This window comes from Astatotilapia calliptera, chromosome 17, assembly GCF_900246225.1.
Source record: "Astatotilapia calliptera chromosome 17, fAstCal1.2, whole genome shotgun sequence".
Taxonomy (NCBI): domain Eukaryota; kingdom Metazoa; phylum Chordata; class Actinopteri; order Cichliformes; family Cichlidae; genus Astatotilapia; species Astatotilapia calliptera.
The window spans coordinates 16,757,371-16,783,906 of NC_039318.1; the positions used below are offsets into that span (position 1 = coordinate 16,757,371).

At 45.4% G+C, this 26,536-nt stretch overlaps 2 protein-coding genes and 1 non-coding gene across 3 annotated transcripts; 2 read left to right on the plus strand and 1 right to left on the minus strand.

The window, feature by feature from the left end:
• Positions 1-4,764: 4,764 nt before the first annotated feature.
• Positions 4,765-20,189, minus strand: xpot (exportin, tRNA (nuclear export receptor for tRNAs)). The gene is made up of 24 exons (XM_026146615.1): positions 20,039-20,189; positions 12,613-12,766; positions 11,779-11,861; positions 11,647-11,703; positions 11,452-11,521; positions 11,102-11,320; positions 10,665-10,849; positions 10,413-10,581; positions 9,702-9,938; positions 9,528-9,566; positions 9,382-9,444; positions 9,183-9,307; positions 8,961-9,105; positions 8,667-8,881; positions 7,572-7,641; positions 7,262-7,500; positions 6,888-7,173; positions 6,614-6,803; positions 6,208-6,324; positions 5,970-6,085; positions 5,843-5,890; positions 5,689-5,760; positions 5,337-5,393; positions 4,765-5,254 (listed from the first exon to the last, which is right to left on the minus strand). Exons 2-24 carry the CDS (start codon positions 12,697-12,699, stop codon positions 5,228-5,230), a joined length of 2,916 nt encoding a protein of 971 aa, XP_026002400.1. The 5' UTR covers positions 12,700-12,766; positions 20,039-20,189; the 3' UTR covers positions 4,765-5,227.
• A 1,997-nt stretch (positions 20,190-22,186) lies between these two features.
• On the plus strand, positions 22,187-25,604 carry rpl18a (ribosomal protein L18a). Its single transcript, XM_026146660.1, has 5 exons — positions 22,187-22,268; positions 23,706-23,885; positions 23,970-24,099; positions 25,114-25,223; positions 25,457-25,604. Exons 1-5 carry the CDS (start codon positions 22,251-22,253, stop codon positions 25,547-25,549), a joined length of 531 nt encoding a protein of 176 aa, XP_026002445.1. The 5' UTR covers positions 22,187-22,250; the 3' UTR covers positions 25,550-25,604.
• Positions 23,501-23,632, plus strand: LOC113009830 (small nucleolar RNA SNORA68). Its single transcript, XR_003270254.1, has one exon. It is a non-coding gene; the product is annotated as a small nucleolar RNA SNORA68 (small nucleolar RNA).
• Positions 25,605-26,536: the final 932 nt, after the last annotated feature.

A 26,536-nucleotide genomic window follows, 5' to 3' on the forward strand; every position in this document is an offset into this window, starting at 1 on the left:
TGATGCATACTGCTCCGACGTGCTAACGTTCTGAGGTGAGTTACGGCGTGTTGCAAGTTTTGTGAGGTGCTTTCGTGATATTTAATGGATCGGATTACATTTTTTATTTTTCTCCGATATCCGATCCAGTAATTTAGGTCAGTATCGGACCGATGCCGATACGTAATATCGGATCGGTCCATCTCTAATTACGACAGCAAACAAAAAATTAAAGGAAATAATTTGCGTGGTTCAACAGGGTTAAAATAAAAACGTTATTACAGAACCTGAGACTGACTTTACTGAATGATATTTGCAGTTTCCTTCAAACATTTACATAAATTGAAGTTTACAAACTTGTCTAACATATTTAAGTCTTTATGATCATCAAGGACTGAGCTGCTTAACTACAGAAATAAACTTTTTTTTATGTGAGCTGTTAATATTAGTAATAACAGAGCCTGGATGTCACAATATTTCCTTTGTGCAGATGATGAAAAGAAATGCAAATCTTTTCAAATTAAAGACCCCAAATAATTCACAAGGATGTAGGACTGAATTTATTAATTTACAAATACTTCACTTTGTCAATATTATTAATATACATCTTAGTTGTAAACTTTGCTTAGCTATTGTGGCACGAATATACCTCCATACATCATATAAAATGAAGCCAATTTCTGAATTTTTACTGCATCTTTATCCAGATATATAAATAAAAAAAGGATGAGGTGGCTGATTAGTGAACACTTTTTATGGACATTCAAACAGAAGGTTCAAAAATAAAAGTCAACACATTTCACCATCAATAAAATGTATTTATTTGGCAATTTTTCAGTTCTCTCTCTGCTCAGGACCACTTACAGGAAAATATAACCTGAAAATTCAAACATCCATTAAATCCTTTAAATTAAAAAAAAAACCCCAAAAAAAACCTGATTCTGCTTTTTTGTGGGTTGACGGATTTGCAGAGCTGACCCTTAGTGTCGGCGTGAATACTTCTACGGTATAAAAAAGTCACTTCAAGCTGATGGGGCATGAACAACATGTGGAGGTGCACATTTTTCTATAGAGACTACAAGGTGTAGATCCTGGTGTTAGTGTAACAGCTGAGTGTTTTTTAAAAGCGTTCGGCATTTGCAGAAAGGGAGATATTAAACAAGCAATAATTCCAGTCTTTCATTTACAGTCATTAGAAACAGGTGCTCATCAGGTGTAGTTTTACTTTGGACAGAGCTAAGCTAGTCATTTACAGTCTTTATGCTAAGCTAAGCTAAACAGTAAACTCTCAGACTTGAAGTAAAATCCAGCTGAGCATCTCCCTGAAGGAAAGTTTTAATTTCGCTACAGACATTCTTTTAAAAGAAAGGTCACCTAAAAAAACAAAAACAAAAAAACCCCCCAACTTCCCCCCCAAAAAACCCTGACATTTAATAAATGTTTTTGTATTTCTATAGAAGACAACTTGAGTGCATTTTTGTATCAACGCTGGGACCTTTTTTAAATTTTCAGTGGCGGAATATGGCTTTTATATGTTGCTAAGAAATTTACAGTCTGAGAAAATCCAAATCCAAACTGCAATTAGTTTCGTTTAGCACAAAGACTGAAATCAAGGTAAACGAAATCAGAGAAACTGCTAATCAGCGTGTCATCAAAACAGCTACCAGTCAACATAGCTAACATTACAAAGGGTATAAGCAGCCACTGTAATGTTGGGGTTTTTTTTTTGTTTGTTTGTTTTTTTACATCCTTTTAGCTTTGACCATCTTTGTGATATACTAACATCATCATGGTTATGTTTAATTTTCATTGTTATTAATTAGGAATAAAACATTTGAAGCCTTTTAAAAACAGGTACCCCCCCCCCCCCAAAAAAAAAAAAAAAACCCAAAACAAAACCCTGTACCCTATAGATCCTTTTAGCCTAGCTTAACATAACGCGGAAATTGAAATGGGAGGAACCGCAAGCCTAGCCTACACTGGCAAAAAAAAAAAAAAACAAAGACAAAAGACCCACACATTTAATAACTACTGTAAATAATTTCAATAACAATGGATTTTTTTTGGATAAAAATATAGAAATGACAGATCTTTGTTTTAGCAGCAATTAGCATTAGCTTGTTAGCTAAACCAGATAAAACTAAAATCTACCTTTAATTAGGTAACAGGCCTCTTTAGCTATTTATACTAAGCTGGGTTAAAGTTGCGGTAACAACACTGGTCAATTTATGAATGGGACATAATGTTCAAAATGCTAATAAAATAATTTCTAACCACAGATATTTGTAGCTAAGCAGGCTAACTGTTTTCGCGTACTTAGCTTGGCAGCTTTTATTAACCTAACATCATTGAGTGAGTTCTTTCATATCACCAGAGAACTGAGGTGGATTATATCAGAGCCAGAAACCAATTGCCCTGTGTTAAACCATGTATTTAGACCACTAGCACTTTGCTGGGTCTATGGAAGCCCACATCTGCCAAAAATAAACTATTTACGATTTTTTTTTTTAAAAAAAGCTGAAAATATTCACATTTTAGTTCAGGCTCACTATGAATGTGATATTCGTATTTGTCTAATAAAGAAAATGTTTTTCTTTTTATTTCAAATGCATTAATATCAGATATTGTTTGAAGAGATAGCATCTTTAAATTCACCACAGAGGAGAAAAACCAACTGTATTACAGTTAACTGAAAAGGTAAACAATGATTTAATGACATTTCATTAGATTCTTGTTGTCATCAAATCCGTTCTGCATCATTAATTGGCAAACTGTACATCCAATTCAATCCGTGTTAATATGCAGCTGACAACTGTTACTCCTCAAATAAACATTCGCTTTTTGGGTAAATTACGGAGCCTTTTCTTTAAAGAAAAAAAAAAAATTACTATCATTGATTAGATTTTTTCCCCCGCTGGATTTCTTGAGAGTGTAAGATGTCCCCTTTTAACTGGAACCAACAATTTCAGGCACTTTCTCAGCAGGTTGTCCAAAGGCAACGTTTCAGGAAAATTACAGCAAATTACGATGAACACACCGACTTATTCAAACATTGGAAATATTTCCAGGGCGTCACAAAATCTGGAGGTGTGAAGAGCATCTGTACAGATTGTTGCTGTTTCAGGACAGTTATAACTGTTTAGCAGCTCCTTCACAGTAAAAGTGTTGCATAATGAATTGTCCTGAATTGTCACTGCAATATAAAATTAATCGAGCTGCTTCTGCAAACAGCAACGGTCTGTTTTTACAGGAGATTCGCATGATTTAGTTCCGATTTCTACGGTCCTCATATGCCAAGAAAAAGGAATGAAAGTTGTCCAAATTAGAGATGAACAGATTCAAATTTTAAGTTTGGTAAATCAGCATTACTGAATAAATCACAACAATTTCAATGCTAGATTACATTTATTATTGTTCAGATTTTTCTTCAAGTTTTAGATTTTGAGATTTGAGGCATCAAAAGTACAAATACTCAGAATAAGTAATTTCTTCCCCGAAAAAACATTTTTCAATTGCCAAACGTTAAACTATAAGAGACTAGAACAAAATATTTAATTAATAAATTGATGATATGAATAATGTAAAATCTATGAAAGTCATAGAAACTCACAACTTAACTGAATACAGCAAACCTCAAAATATTGAGAAACTGCATCAAAAATGTTAATTACTCAATCAAAAAAAAAAAAAAGTCACTCATGTTTGACTAAATACATCAAAGCAGTTAATAACCGGATAAACTTTTGGAATAATAAACATATTTATGTTTACTTTCACATCACACCTGTTAAAATTTTAATTTCAAACAACCTAAAACTGTGACTTTAAGGTCGAGAAAAAAACCCAAACAAAAAGCCACAGCAAGCTTTTAAGTCACAACAGAGTAACTTGCAACCTTTGCAAATTGTAATTTTTAAATTTATCAAACGAAATGTTTTTTTTTTTTAAAGATGTGTCAGTGCAATAATAAATATAACCATGTACTGATTAATTCAATTTACATGATTTTTGTATTGAAGTAGTAAAACTAATGGTGTGGGTCAAATGTTTTGTATAAAAGTTTCATCGGTGAAATTTATAGTTTTACTTTAAAGTCACGCGTTATAGTAAGTTTAAATATTCACTTTTTATGAAATTATGGAAACCAAATTTTTACGCATTGAGTCCCCATAAGGTAACCAAAAAGAAAATTCAAAAAACAAATACAAAGTTGTGTTAATACTCAGCAAGTTGCATTTATAAGAAAATACCTGGAATAAAATGTTCATTCTGAAAGTGAATTTAATTGAATACTCCATTGATTTATAAACAAAAAGTTTTAAGAACGCATATTTAATTTTTTGTATAAACTTTTGATGCCACAAATCGGAAACTTTCACTTTTATATTACATTTTTTCCCTGGCATAAATGGGCCTCCGCACATGGTTTCCAGATGGGAATGAATATTTAAAAAACAAAAAGAAACTAAACCTAGGAATTTTATTTACATTTTTAACATCTTATTCTCTTATTTACACTTTGTTCCTCCATTGCATTTTCATTTCCATCTGAAATTAAAAAAAAAAAAAAAAAAAAGTCAGCCACTTCCAGCAAACAAAAATGTGGTGTCTATTTCCGTCACGTCTTCGGTTTTAAAATCCACGCCGAGGATCTCTGTCTGATCAGGTAACAAGATAATACTTGATCTGCAGATCGAGTCGGGCTGTAACGTTTCACTTCAAACCTAAAACCAACCGTGCAATCCTCAGCATGTATGTTTAAAAAAAACAAAACAAAAAGCCACATTTTAAATAAGAATAATGCGTCAGCCCTTTTTATTCTTCCTTCTTATAAAACTCAGTCTAGCCTGTTCTGAAATGTGGTTTCTAATGTGAGTGTAAAGCTATCGATTCTTCTAACCTAGAAGGTCACTGAGGATAATTACCCAATCTTTTCCCGACAAGAGGCATCCTCTCCTGAAAAAGAAAAAAAAAAAAAAAAAAGCCCTTTCCTCATGGCGTCCACAAAGTTCTCCACGTTTCTGAGCAGACGTGGCGCTCCTGCACATCTGCTGATCTCAGAGGGAGGGGTTTCACCAGGCTTCGTTCCGCCTCCCCGACTTAGACAAGCTGGGCTTTGTTATGCATTTAATTCTAAGTGCAAGAGCAGCGCCTATGCTAAGGTCCTGTATTTTTCAATTGTTGAGTGGCAGTATGACCACTTCCTGTGAAGAGTCCTTCAGTCCCCGTGAACTTCCAGGTTTTTTCCCTACAGTTTTCCTCGCTGGAAGAACGCCTGTTGACATAAAAAAAAGGTCATCAGTAGAAATGAAACAGGTGAACTCGGCCGTAAACCAAGAAAGAACAACAACTCGTACCTTAATGTAGTTTTTCAGGACTTTGACGTCAGGCTGCTGGAGAACCTGGCAGAGCTCCTGATGGATAAAAGAAAAGACAAACTGTTAGCAGGCTTTCTGACACACCCACCTGTCCAACGTCAAACACTAGGTAACGTTCAACCACAGTTCGTCCAAAGTACGGAGAGTCAGCAGGGTCAAACTATATATTACGATACCAACAAGAAACTATCAAGGGCGGGAAAAAAAATGCAAGAACAAAATTATTAAACATATTTAAATAAAGAAACACTTTGAAATGAATAAAACTGAACATAAATAAAGGAACACGTCTCGAGGTATTTTTGGACGTCAGGGTTTAAGCTTTTCTGACCTGTGAAATTTCCGGGGCCACCTGGAGTGATGGCAGGTACTCCTGCTGCAAGAACTGGATGAATTCGAGTCCCTGAAACAAAAACAGCACGTGTTCAAGTGGAAGCGCGGTGACACATAACAAAGCTTGGTCAACCACAAAAACACATTTTTACCCGTTTGAGATGAATCATCTTCAGTGTCAGAGCGCACTCCGACAGAACCTGAAAAAAAGAAAACAGTTGAGGCTTGTCACCAAAACGCGATTTTTCTTTTATTAAAGGTGGAATTAAAGAAACTCACCAGGACCGTCTGTGCATCTGACAGGTCAAAGGTCGGTTTGAGGGGAGCCAGGAAACAGGCTGGGACGATGTGTTTGTAGATAAAGTCGGGGAAGCCCACCATGCCGTCTTTACCTCCTGCAGAAGAAGAAGAGCTCAGAGTGAAGCTCACACCCTGTATTGACCAGCAGGGAGCGACAGAAAACGAGCTTCCTGCTCACAGGACACGACTTCCTGTCGAGGTCATGTTTCAGACTCACCCCACAGCTCCACCAGTTTGGTGAGGATGATGAAGCAGGTCTTCTGCGCGATGGGGTCGGGAAAGTCGACAGCGCCCTGAATGATGGTGAACACGATGCGCTCCATGTTTTCTGCCCCTGGAAACAAAACATTTAACTCTGGCCTGTTCTTTCATTTTAAGTATAATAAGAAAAAAATATTCTGGACCGTTTTCTCCTCTTGTTTCCTTTCCTCATTTGTTTCCTTCTTCCTACCATCTCTTTTTTTCCCTTCATTCCTTCCCTTCTTCCTTTCCTAATCCATTTTCTCTCCTTCCTTTTCCCTTCATTCCTTCTATGCTTCCTTTCCCTGAATGAGCCCTCCCCTGTGAGGTTCAGACCCTACTTCTGTGTCTACGTGTTTCTTGGCATGCTGAGTGGCGCTCACCCTGATTGGCCATCACCTCGTTCATCCCACTTCCTGCGATGGTCTGGATGAAGCTGAAGTAACTCCTCCTCAGCATCTGCTTCTCCAGTGCCGCTGTCTGGTCGTTCTCTTCTGCCGGGCGTGCCAGAACCTCAAAGATGGCAAGGACGAGGGGCATGAAGATCTGCTGCAGGAAGGGAGACACCTGCCGCTGCCGTGGCAACAGGAGAAGTTTGTTAAGGATGGCGAGTCAGAGTGTGCAGGAAGGTTTGGTGCTGGTTCAGCGGCGGCTTACCTTAAACTTGGCAGTGATCTGGCTGATGAGCGGGATGAACTCCTGTAGATCTTTGGCCTCGCAGTCCTTCAGCATGTGCTCTGAGGCAGCGGGGACGAAGGGCAGCACCTCCTCCTCCATGCAGATGATCATGCGGTGCAGGAACGAGCGGACGGAGCTGCGCAGCACGCTCCGTTGCACGGGGCAGCTGAGTGCGGGCAGGAAGGCCTGCAGGCAGTCCCGGTACACCTCGGTGCAGCCACACTGCTTCACTGTCTGCTTGTTGCTGAAAGCTTTGCTGGTCCGGCTGAAATGCCACAGACGGTGGCGAGGTGAGTAGCACGCCGTGGCGATGGACAGAATAATAAATAAATAGATCGTTGATGGATTCTGACCTGGCGAAGCCGACGGCGTGACTCAGGCAGTCGGCGAGGGCGGTCTGACGCTCCTCCTCAGTCTCCTGGGGGAGTTTGGTGAGTAGCAGGCGGAAGGCGTCCATCAGCGGTGTCAGCAGGCTCCTCATCAGTGCCTGCTTCCTCTCCACAGGGCTCTCGCTGTTGACGATGAGGATGCCGGCTGCCTCAAACATAAAGAGCTGGTCGTCGCTGGTCAGGAGTGCCGGGAAACCGTTTTCCTAGACAGAGAAATGCATGAGTTAGTATAGGAGGAGGAAACAGCAAGAAGAGGCGGTGTTGTGATACTCACAGGTGGAGTGAGCTCCAGCAGGTCCTGAATCCTCGTCAGGATGTCCTCGACGAAGGCATTCATGTGTTTACTGCCAACAGAGAGCGGTAAACGAACACTGGGTTTTAAAGTCAACTGAGCGTATTTTCAATCATTCGTATGTTCTTTCTTAAATCAGACTCTTCGTTCATGGATTCATTAACTACATTAGATTCACATCCGACTGTAATGAGTGTCATTCTATATTTCTGTCATGGAGCAGCCTGAGCAGACGCCTCGGGGCCTTAAGGCCTCACTGAGGGGGCCTCCTGGTCAGATCCACCTCACTCTGCCTTCCAGATTGAGGCTAAGTTCCTTAGCATCATTCTTTCTACTCATGACCACAGCGGAGGTTAGAAATCTTAATAAATAAACAGCTGAGAGCCACACCAGTGAAAGCTGGAGGTCAAAACCTGATAAAGCCGACAGATCGAAACCGTCATCATAAACCACTGAAACTGACTCCAGCCTGAGTGATGAACAGGTTCAGCGTCAGAGGGCAACTTGCTCACACGTTTCATGTCTTTTTTGTCTTTGTGGTAATATAGAAAGAAAAAGAATCATCTGATTTCAAAAGACTAAATATTACAAATTATCTTTTAAAAACATGGCTAGACATGTAGTTTTACATACAAAAGTTTGCACATGTTCAGTGCGTCCCCCTCCGGACGCTGTCGTCCACACGACAATAAAACTCGTCCCAAATGTTTGTGATGTGTGGACTCACCACTGCTGTTAATCTACCTGCTGGCAACCACAAGAAACTCACAAATCTGATCTAACAGTTTGTGTTTCCATGGCTACTGTGAACGAAACGACAGCTGTAGTTTCTGTTTTATTACGTTAAAAAGAAGCTGGTACAGCTCAAAGAGTTTATGAAACAATATTTTCTCAGGTTGTAGTTTTGCTGTTTTCTGTGTAAACATCACATTTTGTTGTGGTGGAGTTATTCTTGGTGTAGCGCACACTTGTGAAGCCTGTTGCCGCATCAACGGCATCACATGGCTTCCAATGGCAACGGCTTGCCATTGGAAACTGAAACATGTGATATTGTGCAGCAAGTGAAGCTGGACTCACTGTAGGGTTTTGATGAATCTGGAGAACAGGTAGGCCACCCTGCTGCGGACCTTCGGGCTGTTGTGTCTCAAGCCTCGCTGGTCCAGGAACGCCATCAGCACGCCAGGAATGTGCTGTGGCTCCACGATAAAGAACTTGTCGTATCGCACAACCGTTTCAAAGAACTCCAGAGCGACGGAGGTGTGCTGGTAGCTGCTGACACCGCAGGAAACCAGCTAAGGGTTCAAAAAGAAAACGCGTTTAAAATTTTGCCGCACAGGCGCCGAACCACAGCCGAGCGGTCATGTGACTCACCGTCCTCATCATGTCCTGCAGGGCGCTCGTCTTGGCCGTGTCTCCAGAGAAGTGGGCACCATGCGCCGCCGGTAAGGCCTCACCCAGCATGTAGAGCAGCCTGATGGCGACCTCCACCTCCATGAAGGGTGCTGTCTGCCAGTTCCTAAGAGGAGATATTACAGCTGAAACATGGCAGCTGCGTTTTTCCCACCTCTCTAAACAAATCAAAACATTTCTTACTGCATCGTGTTGGTGAAGACGCGGCGGACGGCTTCCAGCAGCAGCTCCGGTGAAACCTGAGCGAGTCGATCCAAAAGCATCTTCAGCTGCTTCCTGTACTCCACAAACATCGCCTCGTCCTCGCCCTGAGAAACAACAACAGCAGGTGTAATGCCTGCCGCTCTGCCCCGCCCTCACAGAGGAAGAAACAGAAACTCACCTCGTTCTCAAAGTTGTACTCGTCATCGTACGTGAGTTTTTTCATTACAGCGAGCATGATGGCCTATGGTGACAGCGAGAAAACTTTTTAATGATTTGCCCTCAGATAAAGACGTGAGAATGCACTGAGCGCGCTCAGAGACTCACCTCGATGTTCGCTTTCTGCTGGTCCGTCAGCTGAGGAAGCTATGAACAGAAAACAACCTCAGAACATTTTAAACCACTGCTGTGAGATCCGAAGGTCCCTAATTTTTAACATGTTCTCACTTTTAAACTTGTTCCTAAAAGTTAGAAAAGCTGCCCGGGCCTCAGAAGCCTCACCTGTTTGAGGACGTGCAGGTACTCGTAGCAGAAGCCCACGATGTTTGCCGAGATGTCGTCATCCTCGTGCACCAGCAGCTGCACCAGCAGAGGCACTTTGGCCTCCACGGCCTGCAGCGTCTCCGCTGCGTCCTTCACGTTGCCGGTTTTCGCCAGCTTGGTCCAGCTCAGCACCAGACTCTGACCCATGCCGTTCACCAGCCGTGAGAACTTGGCCAGGAAGTCCACATCCTCCTCCTAAAGGGGACAGGAAGAGGAAACATAAACATGAAGCTGTAACGGAAACACATTCTGCAGGAACAGTTCAGCGCTGCAAACTTAAGAAAACAAAATCAATTTTTAAACTGATACATGTTTAACGAACCAGCTGTCAGACCACAAACACCAAATCCTCCTTTCATAAACACTGAGTTTTTGTAGAACTGAGGCCTCAGTGTTGCTGCTTTTTTCCTTTAAGTAAAATATTCTTGTGTTAAACGATGATCTACAGCAGCTATTCTTCACTTGGTGTCTTTTGATTAGCTCTGGACAGGCTGTGAACAACGATGATGGATGGACAATGGAAATGTTTCATGTTTACATTTAAGTCACAGCTGGAAATATTTATAAAAACAGCAGAACGGTGCTTTAAGTCACTGTCAGACATTTTCAGGACCCTCGTGAGCCTCTGTGGCTGTGATGGGCGTGTTCCTTGTATCCATGGTAACTAACCTGCTCCACGTTGAAGAAGCCTGCTGACTGTAGCACTTGGCACAGAGACTCTACCAGCTTGGTTTTGTCCACTGGATCCATTCCCTTGTTGACGATTTCAAACAGGCAGTCGCAGGCCTCCTCCCTCAGCTCCTCCATGGACATCTGGCTCAGCAGCAGGTTCACGAACCTGAAAACACAAAAACAGGTGAGACGTGATGGCCAAGGGTCAGAAATCATGTATACGACGCCTCTCCCCGTGCTTGTTCTGACCTGTCATTGGCGATGAGGTTGAGGTCGATCCAGGACACGTAGGCTCCGACCACCTCCAAGCACTGACAGGTGAGCTCGGGGTGGGACTGCTGGTACGTCTGCAGGATCTGGAACCAGGACTCCACCAGGCTGGGGATGCTCTGCTCCCTCATGCTGTCTTTGATCAGCGTGTTCCTGCGAGTCTCCTGCAGGAATACATGCAGCGAAATCATCACCAAAGCTACAAACGCTTCCTATGACACATTTCCTGTTGGGTCATGTGACCACTCTTCCTTAGAAACCAGTCTGTTTTTGTGAGTAACGTGTGGGCCAGAGCTCTGCGGGTTTCCTTTCCTGCAGAGGCTTCTTCCTCCCACATCAGCCTGCTCTCCTTCTCTAACTCAGCAACAAATATAAAACACCACCAAAAGTTTTCCCATCATGATCCGCTTTCTGACCTCCGGCGTGTGCAGGATGTCTCTGTCCACCACCTCGGCGTCGATGGCCATCAGTGTCCTCAGGTAGATGTCGACTCCGTGGGGGTTCAGACCCACCAGGGACAGGATGTCGAAGAAGAACTTGGGCCACAGAGTCATGTACTCCATGACGAAGGTGAGGGCGAACACCTGTGCTGCCTTGTTCCTGATGAAGGCCTTCTCGGGCTGAGTGTTCATCAGCTGCGGGGAAGAGGAAGAGACGAAAGACGTGACAGCGAGTCTGTGAGGAGATGTGAGCGAGGCTCAAATCTGCACCACTAAAACAGTGAAAATTACTGTGATGTTTAAACTGGCACAAAGTTGTGACATACCTGAAACTGGAGCCACTTCATTAGAGTCTCTCTGATGAGCTGCTGCTGAACAGCACTCAAACTGCAATGTCTGTAATACACACACACGCACACACACACACGCACACACACACACGCACACACACACACACGTGAGAGCAGCTCCAGCAGGTAATACTCATCATGTGATCACGTGTGAAGAAGCTTCTTTCTCACCTGAACTTGATCTGATGCTCCAAGACTTGGAAGCAGAAGAATTTGACGTGGTCATCACTGAAACACAGAAATGCATTTAACAGCTGCAGGTACGACTCTAACACACCTGTGGTGTGTGGGCGGGGCACTCACCTGTAAATCCCTTTGGCGAGAGCCTCAGCACAAACCTCCCAAGCGTCCTGAGACTCCTTCAGCTGCTCGAAGTAAGCGATAGCCTGGAAATACACAGAAGGGCGACATCAATGACATCACCAGCTATTGCTCTACTCAAGCAGCTCTCACACCTCCTCCTCTCCTGCACCTTTACATCCACAGAGGGTTTACTGGTGCTGATGTCAGGTTTTGATCTGAGTGTGCTCTGCTTATCTTGTTTCTATTGGACGCTGATGGAGCTCCAGATGTTTTTTTAGCAGGCCAGTTCAGCACCTGAACGCTGTCTTTAACTAAGAAGTCGTGTTTCTGGAAGCTCTGCACCGTGTGGTTTGTGTCTCATCTTTGAAACGGAGCAACAGAAGTGTCTTCAGCGTGTTTAAGTATGACTAAATGCAGTTTTGTACCAGCTCAAACACAAACACAGTGAGAAAAGACCTGTAAACATCTGCAGGATGAAGTGAAAGTGGCAGATAATCTGTCAGGCTGGCCGGATGCATTCATGGTGCAGAGCATCCTCGTTCTCTAGCAGAGATTTAAACCTGATCTCGTGATTATTCCTCCAGATCCTCTGAACAACCTGAAGCTTCAGTACCCAGACTCTTCCTTCACTCCACTGATTAACCTCATTTTTGCTGCGTTACTTCTGTTAAAGTACCCGTGACATTGAGTAAGATTTACTACTTTCAGCTCCTGACGTGTCATCTTTGAACCATTTTCAACTCATGCATCTGTAAACCCATCCTGCTTGATTTTTGTGACCGTTTTGGGTGTGTGGGTGGGGGGTATCAGTGGCGATGTGTGGTAGTGCCTCACCCTCTGCCTGTAGCGGGCATCGGCGTTCGGGTTGAGCCCCAGCAGGGCCTGCTCGTCCATGACTACAGCGACAGACTGGCAGGCCATTCGTGGGTTAGCTTTCCTCCAAGGCTAGTTCACTCCTCTCTGCTGCTGCCGGCCAGAACTCTCTCATCTGCAGCAAGGAAAGAGACGATTGTCACAGCACAGGTTAGTGAGATTGAAGCAGATTAATTAGATGATTTAAGGGCAGTTACAGGTTTCAGGTGTCATTTGTTCAGGTAAACTGTTTCAGCAGAAGCCAAAGAAACACGATCAGCTTTAGAGTTATTAAGGTTACAGTTAAAGAAGCACAAGAGACTTATTTTTAGTGAATAATCAGAAATCCCAGGAAAACATACAGACTCCATTAAATAAAAAGTGAATGGACTCCATTAAAAAAACAAAACAAAAACAAAACCACACATCACATTTAGTTAAAAACGATTAGTTATGTCTATAACTTCTGTTCCCTGAAGGAGAGGAACGAGGTACAACACATAAGTATGGGATATCACGCCCTCGCGTGTCCTGGCTGAAGAAACCTTTATTCACGCCTTTACGGCAGATGACGTGTGATGACACGCGCAAGGCCCCGCCCGCACATATAGCCGCTGCCATCACCGTCATCCCTCAGTTCGATAGCCGCTCTTCACCGAGCCAACTGCTCAGTGGGGCCACCCTGTGTTGTACCTCGTTCCTCTCCTTCAGGGAACAGAAGTTATAGACATAACTAATCGTTCCCTTTCAGTCGATTCACTCGGTACAACACATAAGTATGGGACCTATATACACGCCCCGCAGAGCAGCCACCGAACCGGAACGGGACCACCACATCCTTAGTGAGTGGTAGACCCAGCAGAAAGGACAGCATGAGCCACCGAAGGGGCCGTAACGTCCAACCGATAAAACCGCACAAAAGTGTGCGGCGACGCCCAATTAGCCGCTGCACAAATATCAGCCACAGGCACCCCTCTAAAAAGAGCCCATGAGGTCGCCATCCCCCTGGTGGAATGAGCTCCCACCCCGTGGGGCAACGCAAAACCTCCGGTGCTGTATGCCAGCGAGATAGCTTCCACAATCCAGTGGGACAGCCTCTGTCTGGACAGAGCTCTACCTCTATTCGGATTAGCGAAGCAGACAAACAACTGGTCACCCAAACGCACATCCCGAGTGCGCTCAATGTAGGTGCGTAGCGCACGCACCGGACAAAGAGAATGCACCCTCCTCTGCTCCTCAGATTCAAAAGGAGGGGAGCAAAAGCTCAGCAACTCAAACTCCATTGAACTATAAGATGCAGGCATGACCTTGGGAAGATAGGCGGCATTCGGACGCAATACGACCTTGCGGCCATCAGGAGAAAACTGTGTGCAGGCAGGATGCACAGACAGCGCATGAAGGTCCCCCACTCGCTTCGCCGAGGCCAAAGCGAGAAGTAATGCGGTCTTATACGAAAGAAGTTTCATATCTACCGACTCAACGGGTTCAAACGGAGGGCCACAAAGGGCCTCCAGCACCAAAGACAAGTCCCAAGCCGGGACACTGGACTTAAGCACGGGCCTCAGCCGGCGAACCCCTTTCAGAAAACGCACGGCGAGGGGATGCGCACCTGGTGTCACCCCGTCAAAACCGATATGACAAGCAGATATAGCCGCTAAATAAACCTTGATCGTTGAAAACGAAAGGCCTTTATCCAACAGCTCCTGCAGGAATGTCAAAACATCCACAATAGAGCACTGAAATGGGAGAGTGTGGCGGTCCTGGCACCATCGCTCGAAGGCTCGCCATTTGTAAGCGTACAAGCCTCTAGTAGACGAGGCCCTGGCGCTCTGAATCGTCGCTACCACACTAGGTGGCAGACCCTTAGCAACCAAGTTTAACCTCTCAGCAGGTAAGCATGAAGGTGCCACAGATCCGGGCGCGGATGAAACACTTCCCCCCCCGCCTGAGAGAGGAGATCCCTGCGGAGAGGAAGCTGCCAAGGACTTGCTGCAAGCAGGCTGATTATTTCTGCATACCACGACTTCGCGGGCCACCAAGGGGCCACCAGGATCAGAGAGAGGGAATGCCGACGCACCCTCTCCAGAATTGGAGATATCATTTCCACTGGGGGAAATGCATACAGGAGCACGTCTGGCCATTGGTGCGCTAGCGCGTCCAAGCCCAAGGGTGCATCGTGGTCGATTATGGAGAAGTACAGGGGGCAGTGAGCATTCACCCTGGAAGCAAAAAGATCTATTTGCGCCTCGCCAAATAGATCCCAAATCTGAGCCACTATTGAAGGGTGTAACCTCCATTCTCTCACCAGAGGACCCCCCCTGGAGAGAAGGTCTGGCCCCAGGTTCAGGTGGCCCGGGACATGGGTGGCTCTTAGAGTCAGAAAATGAACACTGCACCATAACAGCAGAGAGCGAGACAGCTGCAACAGGGGAAGAGAGCGTGTTCCTCCCTGCCTGTTTATATAAGACACCACTGTTGAATTGTCCGTCCTGACTAAGACATGCTGGCCCTGCAGGACTGGACGGAAACGCTTTAGAGCTAAGAACACTGCCAACAGCTCTAAGTGGTTGATGTGCAGCTGGCGCTGAGCCGCGGACCAGATCCCTCTCACTGACGCACCCTCGCACAGCGCTCCCCACCCACTTAGGGAAGCATCTGTGGACACCACCTTGCGAAACAACACCCTCCCAATCCGAGAGCCCTGGTGCAGTAGCCCGGGCTCCCTCCAAGGACGGAGAGCTAGCATGCAAGACGCAGTTACCGGCAGCCTCCTCCGGAGGTGACGCGAAGCACACAAACGGTGAGAGAGAATCCAGCGTTGAAACGCTCTCATTTTCAACAGCCCAAGCGGCACTACGGCGATCATAGATGCCATCATGCCCAACAAGCGCAATATCGTCTGGAAACGCAGTCTGCGTCCCAGCTGAAATTGAGCGAGGCAGCGATGAAACGCGGCCACTCTGTGCTCTGACAACCGTGCGCGGCTGGAAAGAGAGCATATTTCCAGACCGAGAAAAGCGATCTGTTGACCTGGGATTAGCGAGCTCTTCTGAAAGTTCACAGAGAACCCCAGTGTCTGAATGTGTGACAGAACCCGCGACAGCTGCGTCTCCGCCTGTTCTCTGGAGCAAGCCACGAGAGCCCAGTCGTCCAGGTAGGCCAAGATGCGGATGCCCCTCTGCCTGAGGGGCGCTAGCGCTGCCTCGGCACATTTCGTAAAGGTGCGGGGAGCGAGCGACAGCCCGAACGGCAGCACTAGGTATTCGTAGGCTACGCCCTCGAACGCAAACCTCAGAAACTGCCTGTGTTTCGGGTGTATAGCGACATGAAAATAAGCATCTGTTAGATCGATTGTCGCAAACCAATCTCCCGGGCCGACTGCACTCAGGAGCTGTCTGAGTGTTAGCATCTTGAACCTGTAAGTTCGCAGGTACGTGTTCAAGACTCGCAGGTCGAGGATGGGACGAAGCCCTCCCCCTTTCTTCGGAATGACAAAATAACGGCTGTACCAACCTTTGTCCGTCTCCGAAGCGGGGACCACCCGTATTGCTCTCTTCTGTAATAGCGCCTGTATTTCCTCCCTGAGTACCAAGGCTGCCTCGGGGTTGACAATCGTGTTCACGACTCTTTGGAAACGAGGCGGCTTGACCCGGAACTGCAACCGGTAACCCATGGCAACGGTTTGCAGCACCCACGGAGAGGGGGCGCAAGCGCGCCACTGAGGGAAGTGAGCAGCCAGCCGGCTGGCCTGCAGCACTGACGGCGGGGCGCCGTCGCCCCCCAGTGTGTCTGCAGGGGACTGCATCCCCTGCCTGACCTGGCTCATTTCGCCTGCAGGTTGAGCATTTGAGATTGTTTGAGAGTAAACAACACTCTTTATTGATTGCAACATGGGAACATGTACATTTATACATTTTGTTGGGTGCACCTTTTCCGGGGCATAACGATGAAAAACAGCGGGAACACTCGATGTGGTCGCTTGAACATTCAACACATCTGAACCGTGTGCAGGGGTTATGTGCTTGGGAGACCGCGATAGGGAAGTGCAGCGCCTTCTGGGGCTGACAACCTGAACAGAACTTAAGCGGCACCTCTTGTGCGGCAACAGAGGGGTAAGAGCAGCGTCTCCCTGCGTCTCCCGGCCTTTGCCCCAGGCCGACTGGCGTGGAGCTCGGGCCGGAGTACGTGCTCTCGCCAGCGGCCCTCCCACTCCAGCAGTGGGCGCCGGTCTCTTGCCAGCTGTCAGAGGAGCGGCGGGCCTGTGAGAGCTAGCAGTGGGCTTGGGCTGGGGCTGGCGTCTGGGGATGATGTCGCGCAGAGCTTCCGTCTGCTTCTTCCTCAGATCGAATCTAGCCTGAATGGCTTCAAGTGAATGTCCGAATAACCCAGCCGCAGACACTGGTGCGTCCAGATACACAGCTCTGTCTCTATCAGGGACGTCGGAGAGGGTCAGCCACAGGTGCCTCTGCGCCACCACTGTCGAAGCCATCCCTCTGCCCAGGGAGAGCGCTGCACAGCAAGACGCACGGAGGATGTAATCCGTGGTGACTCTAACCTCGTTAAGAAGAGGTGACAGCGGGCTGTCCTCCGGAACCAGCGATCCAAGCTCCGCCAGGCACATTGCTTGGTACGTCTGGAGCATGGTGACGGAGCTCATGGCTCGAGCGGTGCCGGCCTGAGCCCGATAAATCTTCTCCAGCTGCGAGGCCGAGAATCTGCAGTGCTTGGACGGCAGAGTTGCGGGGCCACCGACACCATGGTTATGGGACGGGGCCAGATAAGCAGCCAGAGACGGCTCCATAGGGGGTGGGTTAGCTAAACCAGCTCCCTCGGCGCCGTCCAATTCCATGTACTGTCCATAGCCGGGCACAGTGACGCGGGTAGACAGAGGTTTGTCCCATGACGCTGTTAGCTCGCAGAGAAAGTCTGGGAACATGGGGAGGCAGTTTTTGGCCGTTGCGGGCTCCGGTGGAAGGAAAAAACCCGCAAACCGCGACGGCTTCCGAGCTGGTGGAGGAGAGGGCCAGTCCACCTGCAGCTTCTCAGCGGCACGGCGAAACAGGGAGAAAAGAGAGGTGTCATCGTGGCCGACCGGCGCAGCAGCGGCGGCATATTGGGTCGACAATGAGCTCTCCTGCTCATCCTCCGACAAACCATGGATGTCCAGGCCGATGTCCAGCACGTCATCGTCTTCCTGGGGAGCGCTGGCGGGCTTCAACCCAGGCTGAAGCCCGTCAGCGCTCCTGCATGGTTCCGGTCCGTCATCGGCTAACCCGTCAACGTATTCCATGTGGTCAGCCCAGCTAATCGCGGGGACATCGACCTGAAAATTTTCGTCTTCGGACTCGGACGAAGCCGGGGCTCCAGACTCGGAAAGAAGAGGGTCATGCCGTGCGACAGCCGAGCGTCCCAGCACTCTTTCCACAAACGTCACCCGTCTTTCCAGGGTCGAGCGTCGGAGCTGGCGACAAAACGCACAAGCTTCGGGCTCCGTCGACGCTCTCCTAGCGTGGACGATCCCCAGGCAGACAGGGCAGGCATCGTGCTGGTCGCTGTCGTGCAAAGAGAAACCACATCCCTGAGGACAGGGGCGAACAGAAGATTTCTGCTTTGCTCGCTTCGGTTTGGAGTCCATTCCCAAAACGCAAAGCGAAACGCTGCACAAGAAAAACTTGAAAATAGCGCTCCGCGGGCAGCCTACGCACCAGCTGGGCGGTGGAGGCTAACACCAACAGGGGCAGTTAAGCTAGGTTCAAGTTGGCAGACAACGGAGCTAACTAGCAGTAGCTAGCTAGCCCAACTCAGCAGAGGTGTTCTCAGCGAGGTGAAGAGCGTAAGAACTGAGGGATGACGGTGATGGCAGCGGCTATATGTGCGGGCGGGGCCTTGCGCGTGTCATCACACGTCATCTGCCGTAAAGGCGTGAATAAAGGTTTCTTCAGCCAGGACACGCGAGGGCGTGATATCCCATACTTATGTGTTGTACCGAGTGAATCGACTGAAAGGGAACTCTGTTTTTCATCTCTTGCTCCCATCCTAGTGCCGTTAAAGTTTTATTTATTTTAATTTGTCCTTCCTTTCCTTCATCCTACTTTAGTTATATTCCCTCATTCATATCCTACTTCCTTCCTTCTCCCCTTGATTCCTCCATTTTAAAAACTCTTCCTCTTCCTTTTCTGCCTCTTCTTGCTTATTTCTATCCCTTTTCTTAATCTTGTCCGTTGTTCTTTCCTTTGTGTACTTAAGACTTGTTGTTGCTGTTTGTAAATACAAATGTAATGAATAAAAGACTCAAAGTATGTGACTGATGTTGTCAGATAAAAGTAATAACTCAAAAAGAAAGGCTCCAGAGATGTGGCTCTTTCCAAAGGCCATTCCCTTTTTATCAGATTAGTGGAAATTTGATTCTGCACTGTAGTGATGATAAACACATCAGATCTAGGTTGTAGTTTCAGTGAAACATGTGAGCAAGGGTGGGATGATTAAGTTGATTATTAACACAGCTGGATAAACAGGGCGCCTCTCTACCAAACTCCATTCACTTTTTATTATATTTCAATAAAGAAAGGTTTGGGTGCTCTTCTTAACCTTATTAGCTTCGTTTTTTTTTTAATTCACCAAGTACGTGGTCGAGTAGGTGTACACTGCTGTACAGTAATAACACATGGGTAATCTGCTGTAGAAAACGGGCATTTCTCTACCAGACTCCATTCACTTTTGGCCCAATTTAGAGAATTTGTCCAGCGTTCTTATAAAACCAGATGTAATCAAAATTACAGACTGAATTACGTTGGCTATGTACTATGACAGGTAAATAGGTGTCCAGCTGATAGTCAGTCCAGGTGAGCTGGCAGTGCTCTTGCCCGCAGTGACAGCTCGGGTGGCGTTTGTGGACGACGGAGACCGAGGGTGATGCAACACGGGGCCAATACTCCAGCCTCCATGTTTACACCGAAACACCACCCACAGCACACGGTCTCATCTCTACCGAACACCTGAGCCCCAGGCGGATATCTCCATGTCGCAGCTCCTGGATGAAGCCCACCTTCGTCAGTTAGCTCCGAGCTAACACCTTCACATCGGAACAAACTAGCTGCTAATGCCAGCTAGCCTGCTAGCCGCTGAACTCGCGGGCGGGCGGAGGGCGCTCCTCGCATGGTTGAAACTCAACCAAACCCCGCCGACTTCACCCGAAGGTGTTTAATTAGATCGGCTGTGACGGTGCGGGGGAGCGGATGGAGCCGAGGGAGGTTCTTCCCCGGTTTATGACGGCCCGGTGAGGCTACCTGCCCGCGGCTCCGCGAGCTCCACAGCAACTTAAGCCTCACGCAAAAAAACTCAGCAAGCCTCAGCCCCGTTTGCAGTTCACAGACAGAGCTCAGAGGGGAGAAGAAGAATGAGATCCTACCTTAATGAAACCGTCCTCCTCCGGTGGTTCTTCTCCGTCAGCGCCTTACAGAGCCGCCGGGAGTACCACTGCACGAAGCGTGTCCGCGCACGATCACTTCCGGCTCGCCGCGCGTGACCCGGAAGAGGGTCCGCCGTCACTGCGTCAGCAAAACGTGCACATTTTTTAAATTATTTATTTTTTTAATGATCTTTATCAAAAACAAACTGTTGTTGTTACGGTTGAGCATTACTACAAGATAAAAAAAGAACTGAAAAAGAAAAGTGAAAGAAAGAAAGAAAGAAAGAAAGAAAGAAAGAAAGAAAGAAAGAAAGAAAGAAAGAAAGGGCAATGTAAAATCTGAGAGTATAGGCATAGACCATGAGAATAAAAAGGGAAATCACGATCCACATCTCAAATAGAGAGGCCTCCTTTGAACATAAACTGAACTTATTGAATAGTACAACAAGTTTACAGGCTTTCTTGTCATTTACATGTTTTAGCAACTTACTCAAGAGTTTAAGATCATTCAGCCATCTGTTTATACATGGTTTAGCTTTGAAATGTCTGCATTTGTGAATAAAAATGTTTCCCAGTAACAAGACAGTCCTAATCACGAAGTCTAAATTGGGTTCTCAGCAAGCATCCCAAGTTTAACTACAGTTACCGTCAAATGTGCTAACTGAATTCCCCTCGGCTGTAGCCAGCTCCACGCATCAATTCAAAAGGAGTGGACTGAGAAAAACAAGTGATCCAACAAGTGAACCCTAACTCTAATTTTGAACATTTCATTAGCATTTTAATTCCTCTGTTTGTGCAATCTTTTCTTGATTTTTTAATTTTATTTATTTATGTATTTTTTCAGTGAAGCTGTCAGACTGCAGAGAAGCTTCAGACTGAATTTTGGCTGGATTTAATTCTGAGGTTAAAAGTTAAAGTTCAGCTGGAACTGTCATTTTCTCTGTCTTACACAGCCTTTGCTTCATTAGATCAGTAGATTCATTGACATGGAGATGTTGAATCAAGACCGCTTTATTTATTTTAAATCAGGCATACAAAAGGCTAAAAGGTGACAATAACAGGACAGAAAACACAGTAGGCCCTTTGTGTTGTTCCTGAGGTCACAGATTTAACATCTAGTTTGTTTTCTTTAATGAAAGTCACAAGATGGGTTCAGTATGGGAAAGATGAACTTTTATAGGCAAGCACATAGATACTAGATCTGTTTCTTATGAAGTCAAAAGACACTAAAGAATACATTTACCAAGATAATACATTCTTCTTCTTGTTTTTTTTCTTCTTCTTCTTCTTTTAATTATACAAGGTTAAAGATTCCATGAGTATGTGAACACCTGTAACCGTGTGATGACAATAATCATGCCACAGGAAGAAAGAGTGCACACTTTACTTTGAATTTAAGAGTTCAGATCACAGCTTTACAGCAGGTAAACATCTGAAGGAGCATGTGGAACAGATGTGCTCCCTCAGACAGCACATGACAGGACACAGCTGACAGCTGATTCTCCCACACTCAGGCATCCAATCAGAGTGTGACATAATAAATCAATACTCAAGAGTGATCGACTCTCATATTGATCATATCAGTGTGGAGCTCTCTTTCTTCAGCTCCACCTGCTTGCAGTGGAAAAACCATCTTGGTCAAACTCTTTATTTTGTAACATTTTTGTGGTCTTAAAACAGTATTTCTAAACGGGGATTGAACCACGAGCCTGTTTTCTCCTCCGTGCTTTGATGTGCTGACTGAAGACTCGTCCTGCTGTTCATTAAACAGCAGGAAGCCTGATCTTTCTTATAAGGATATAGGGATAAGCACTATATCTTTCTATTTAAGATATAGACAGATATATGTAAACATACATCTGTGTGTTTGATGTCCAGTGTTCATGATTATTCTGGTAAAACGCTGCAGGATTATAAAGAGGATATATTTCAAATAAAGAAATCACTTGTATTATAATCAGTCCAGAGCTTCCTGCCATTTAACCCTCCTTCATTAAAAACAGATTTTAGCCTCAGAATGAAGTCATACCATCGCTGACACAGATTGTTTGACAGATGTTTGACAGATTATGGGTCAATAATTTATCTTCTTCGGTTTCTGGGGGGAACTCAACTCGGACGGCACCTCTATGGAACTTCCGCCCTCCATTTGACGTGCGCATGCTCCGCCCTGCTGCTTCCTCTTTTACTGTGGCAGTGAGCGAGAGGCACCATGAAGGCGTCCGGCACAGTACGTAAACCGTAAATTTACACTTTTTCACTCTTCACACGCGGCTTCCAACAGCACATTTAATAAAATAACGTCTAGTTTGAGGGGCTCGTGCAGAGCTATTTCCATAAAGTGCGACTTAAAGCGGCAATTTGAGTCTTTTCACCCCGGTGCGTTCGCGTCTACAACATGGCGTCAGCACCATGTGGACTGGGCTCAAACTGAGGGCTGCAGCCGGAGAGAGTGCGAGCTCTCACGCCTTCACTGAGAAAATGAGCTCGGCTTAAGGTGTGGAAAGCGGTCCAGCAGTAGCACTGATCATATTTAATCTGATTTAATTTCAGCGCAGCTTGATTTGCGCTAGTAGAAGCTAACGTTAGCAGCTAATGTGAGTTCATCTCTGACCCGAGCTATCGGCGTGCTTTTTAACCAGGCATAGTGAGCCGGTTTTTTAGTAGGAACTGTAGTTTTTAATCATTGTTTTATAAATATCTGGACTTTATGGAGCTTTTTTTTTTTTTTTTTAAGTCTTAAACAGTTTTTTTTTGTAGAATCGCTGCTTTTTCAAAGCGAGTGCGGTCAGTGAATGAGTACCGTAAAAACTCCTCCAGCTCACAGCAGTTATTCTCCACTGTAGGCCAGAACTGGAGTTGATATAAAGTGTTCAGAAACAGACACAAAGGCTTGGCAGCACAAACTGAAACACGGACTCAATGAACTGCCTTTAATCCGTATAGAAAGCACTGAATGGAGCGGCTGCAGAACCTCTTTTTAAAAAAAGCCCAATTTAAGGTTTTCTCCAGATACTCAATAATTCAGTGGCAGGTGTGTGCACACCTGTGGTGGTGATAGAAATAGGAAATGCTAAGAAAGATTTCGGCTAATGATGACAGCAAAAAACCCCCAACCTAACCCCGAGGAAGTATAAGATAAAAGGAAACAGTTATGGATTCTTGTTTTTAATAGAAAAACACAAATTTTTAGAGGATTGTGTTATTTGTAGTTTAAAATATAATTGTTCAAAAAAGCTTTAAGATATCAATAAAAACTGAAGTCATTTTAAAGTTTTGTTTTTGTTTTTTAGCCAAAATGCCACTACACACACCTCAGATCCGTCAGTTTAATGATAATTTAATCATGTTTGAATGTTTGTGGTAAGAAAATGAAACTGTTATTTTATTATTAGTTTGTTTTTGGTGATGTTTAAGTGAGTAATGTTATTTGTAGCTTGTGTGTCATTTGTGATGTCTCCGTACGCACCCAAACCCAAAGGTCACGCCGTTTTTGTGGCGTGATTTTGTCTGGCGTGCGAACAGGAACTTGGTCCTTGTCGCCTTTCTCTGCTGCTGTCGTGCCTCTGAAAGTGAATTCAGGGATCAACATGTCCTATTGTTGTCTCGCTGTTGTTGCTTTGATCATTTTACCTACATGTGACGCATCTTCATTTTCTTCCCACAGCTTAGGGAGTATAAGGTCATTGGGCGTCTGCTGCCCTCGGCTAAGAACCCCGCCCCCCCTCTCTACCGGATGAGGATCTTCGCCCCGAACCACATCGTAGCCAAGTCTCGCTTCTGGTACTTTGTCTCTCAGCTGAGGAAGATGAAGAAGGCATCCGGAGAGATCGTCTACTGCGGCCTGGTGAGTCTCTGTTTAACCCTCATTTCTTTTTTCCTTGTTAGCGACTCTGACATCGTCTAATGGCTCGTCGTGTTTTCCGGTCAGGTCAACGAGAAGACGCCTCTGAAGGTGAAGAACTTCGGCATCTGGCTGCGCTACGACTCCCGCAGCGGCACCCACAACATGTACAGAGAGTACAGGGACCTCACCACATCTGGAGCCGTCACTCAGTGCTGTGAGTACTAACAGCGGGCCAACGAGGCGCCGTTAGAAACTGTTTTTAGAAATCAGACGAATTTACCTGGATCACGGTGAGAATGAGGTTTGGATCTGCTTGGTTTACGGTTAATCCCAAAAGTGGGGATTCTGTTTTTCACAGCAGCAAAATATTAAAGATGATTTCAGATTTTGACCTTTTGTCGTGTTTTCATGAGAAATGGGGAGCTGGCTTTGTGCTTTCCTGGCAGATATATTGATCGTTGTGTTTTTGTCAGGAAAAAAGTTTGCTGATGAAAACTTGGAAATGTTTTCGCCAGTAAAATTAACGACGGTCAGCGTGCAGCCAGATTAAATTTTTCTGACTTGTTCTTCATTGTGAAGATTTCTCTGCTAAGGACGCGCCGATGGAAACCTCGGACAGTAAATCTGCAGAATCATTTCCGTTTTGTAGTTTCATGGCATCTGAGCGTGCTCCTGCAGTTTCTCCACGGTTTTAAGGACCTCCTGGCTCCAACGTCCAGCTGAGCTCGCACGAGCGCTCTGAAGCGCCTGTTCACTGGTTTTTGTTTGAGCTGCTAAACCCAGCTGTGTGTCAGCGCTGTGGTGTGTTTGGTCTGAGCTGACAGCTGGTGGTCAAACACCTGAGTGTGGACGTAACTCCTGCCTCTAAGGAGGTTTTAGGCTTAATGATGAATTAATGTCATCATCTGGATTATTTAACAGGATTAATTTAAACATCTAAAATTACTGAACTATTATTGTTCCATCACTGATGCAGTTTCCTCCAGCGTCTGATCAATGATCTCTAACGAGCAGGAAGGCGAGCATTTCGCTCACATCTGAATCTAAAAATTGAACCTTAGTAGAAACGAAGAGCAGCAGGTGATGTCTGAGCGTTTTTAGGGTTTAATTTTTATCTAAACCCTAAAAACCCTTAATTTTGCAGGGCGTGGAAGATTTTATCAACAGATGTCTGCACAGAGCGGCTGCTTCCTGTTTGTTAAGCTCTGCCTCCTAACCTCTCTTTCAGATCGTGACATGGGAGCTCGCCATCGTGCTCGTGCCCACTCAATCCAGATCATGAAGGTGCAGGTGATCGCCGCCAACAAGTGTCGCAGACCCGCCATCAAGCAGTTCCACGTAAGTCTTCCTCTCGCTGCCCTCCCTCATCAGGAGGCGGGACTCTCTCTGGGCTGCTGCCACCATTGTCAGCTCCAGCTTGAAAACCCGCCACACCAATGGCCAGATTCCTCTTCCAGGTTTCGAGTCTCCATCTTTAAACCTGGCGGTCATGAAGCTGGCGACAGACAACCGTTAGCGCCTTTGTTTGGCGCTTTAACGTCTGATCGTGTGACTTTTGTGTTTCCCTGCAGGACTCCAAGATCAGGTTCCCCCTGCCCCACCGGGTCCTGCGCCGCCAGCACAAACCCCGCTTCACCACCAAGAGACCAAACACCTTCTACTAAAAACAGCTGTATTTGTTTTTGTGCGGGAAATAATAAACGAATCGACCGAACAGCCGACGCCTCGTCTCTGTCTCCATCTTACTGTCACACAAACATCAAACGCTGAGCTGCCGGCGCTCAGTCCTCACATCACATTTAACCGTATTATGCCATTTGTATCATATTTGCTACATGAGTGTCTGAGAGCTCATCAACATGATCAATACTTGACATAATTTCAAAATGTTATGGACAAAACCTTTTTGGGGGTCTAAATTTCACATTCTTGTTAACAAAAAGTTGCCCAAAACACCCACTGTATCAACTGTGATGCAAAAAAAATCTAACAAAATATATCTTAAACAACATGATATAGCAAAACAATTGTTATGAAGGTTATTAAACATATGAATTATAATATTTCTTTGATGGGTTGGATTGGATTACAGGGTTAAAGAATAAAAAATGAAGCACAGTTTGAACAGCAAAATTACCAATAAAGTCCTGTTAGTACACAGACCATACTGTCCCATATTTATAGGGTAATTAAGTTTTTATTTTTATAAATTGATTCAGTGTGGTATGAATGGGGGAATGCATTTGCTAAATATTCTCCAAAGCTGTCTGGCGGGCTGGTTCTGGAGCCCGGGCCTTATGACGCCCCTGATTTAAAGAGCTGAACTTTGACCCACCCTCTCATGTTTTTTATTTTATTTTTTATTTTTATTTTTACATGGCTTCAAACTTAACATAAATTAATATTCTGGAGCTAAAACTTTCATAAATAAAGGATGGTCTGCCTGGGTGTCAGAGGACCGTGAATCCAATTCTGATTTTAAACTTTTAAAGGTGTCTTACAAATGTAGAAAATGGGACTTCTTCTTGTTTGATATTTTCTCAGATGATGAACTGAAGCACTTTTATCCACCTTCTCTCTAAATCCACCAGACATGACATCACTGTGATGTTTGTGATGGTCACATTTTAGTTTTTGATGAATGTGATCAA

Excerpts from the sequence above, each read along its gene's own strand:
- xpot (XM_026146615.1), bottom strand. The coding sequence starts at position 12,699 with ATGGCCTGCCAGTCTGTCGCTGTAGTCATGGACGAGCAGGCCCTGCTG. Across the intron at positions 9,106-9,182 it reads GTCTTCACCAACACGATGCA|GAACTGGCAGACAGCACCCT; the intron begins GTAAGAAATGTT and ends ATCTCCTCTTAG. Across the intron at positions 5,891-5,969 it reads CAGATGCACAGACGGTCCTG|GTTCTGTCGGAGTGCGCTCT; the intron begins GTGAGTTTCTTT and ends TCTTTTTTTCAG.
- rpl18a (XM_026146660.1), top strand. Across the intron at positions 23,886-23,969 it reads AGATCGTCTACTGCGGCCTG|GTCAACGAGAAGACGCCTCT; the intron begins GTGAGTCTCTGT and ends TTTTCCGGTCAG. Across the intron at positions 24,100-25,113 it reads TGGAGCCGTCACTCAGTGCT|ATCGTGACATGGGAGCTCGC; the intron begins GTGAGTACTAAC and ends CCTCTCTTTCAG.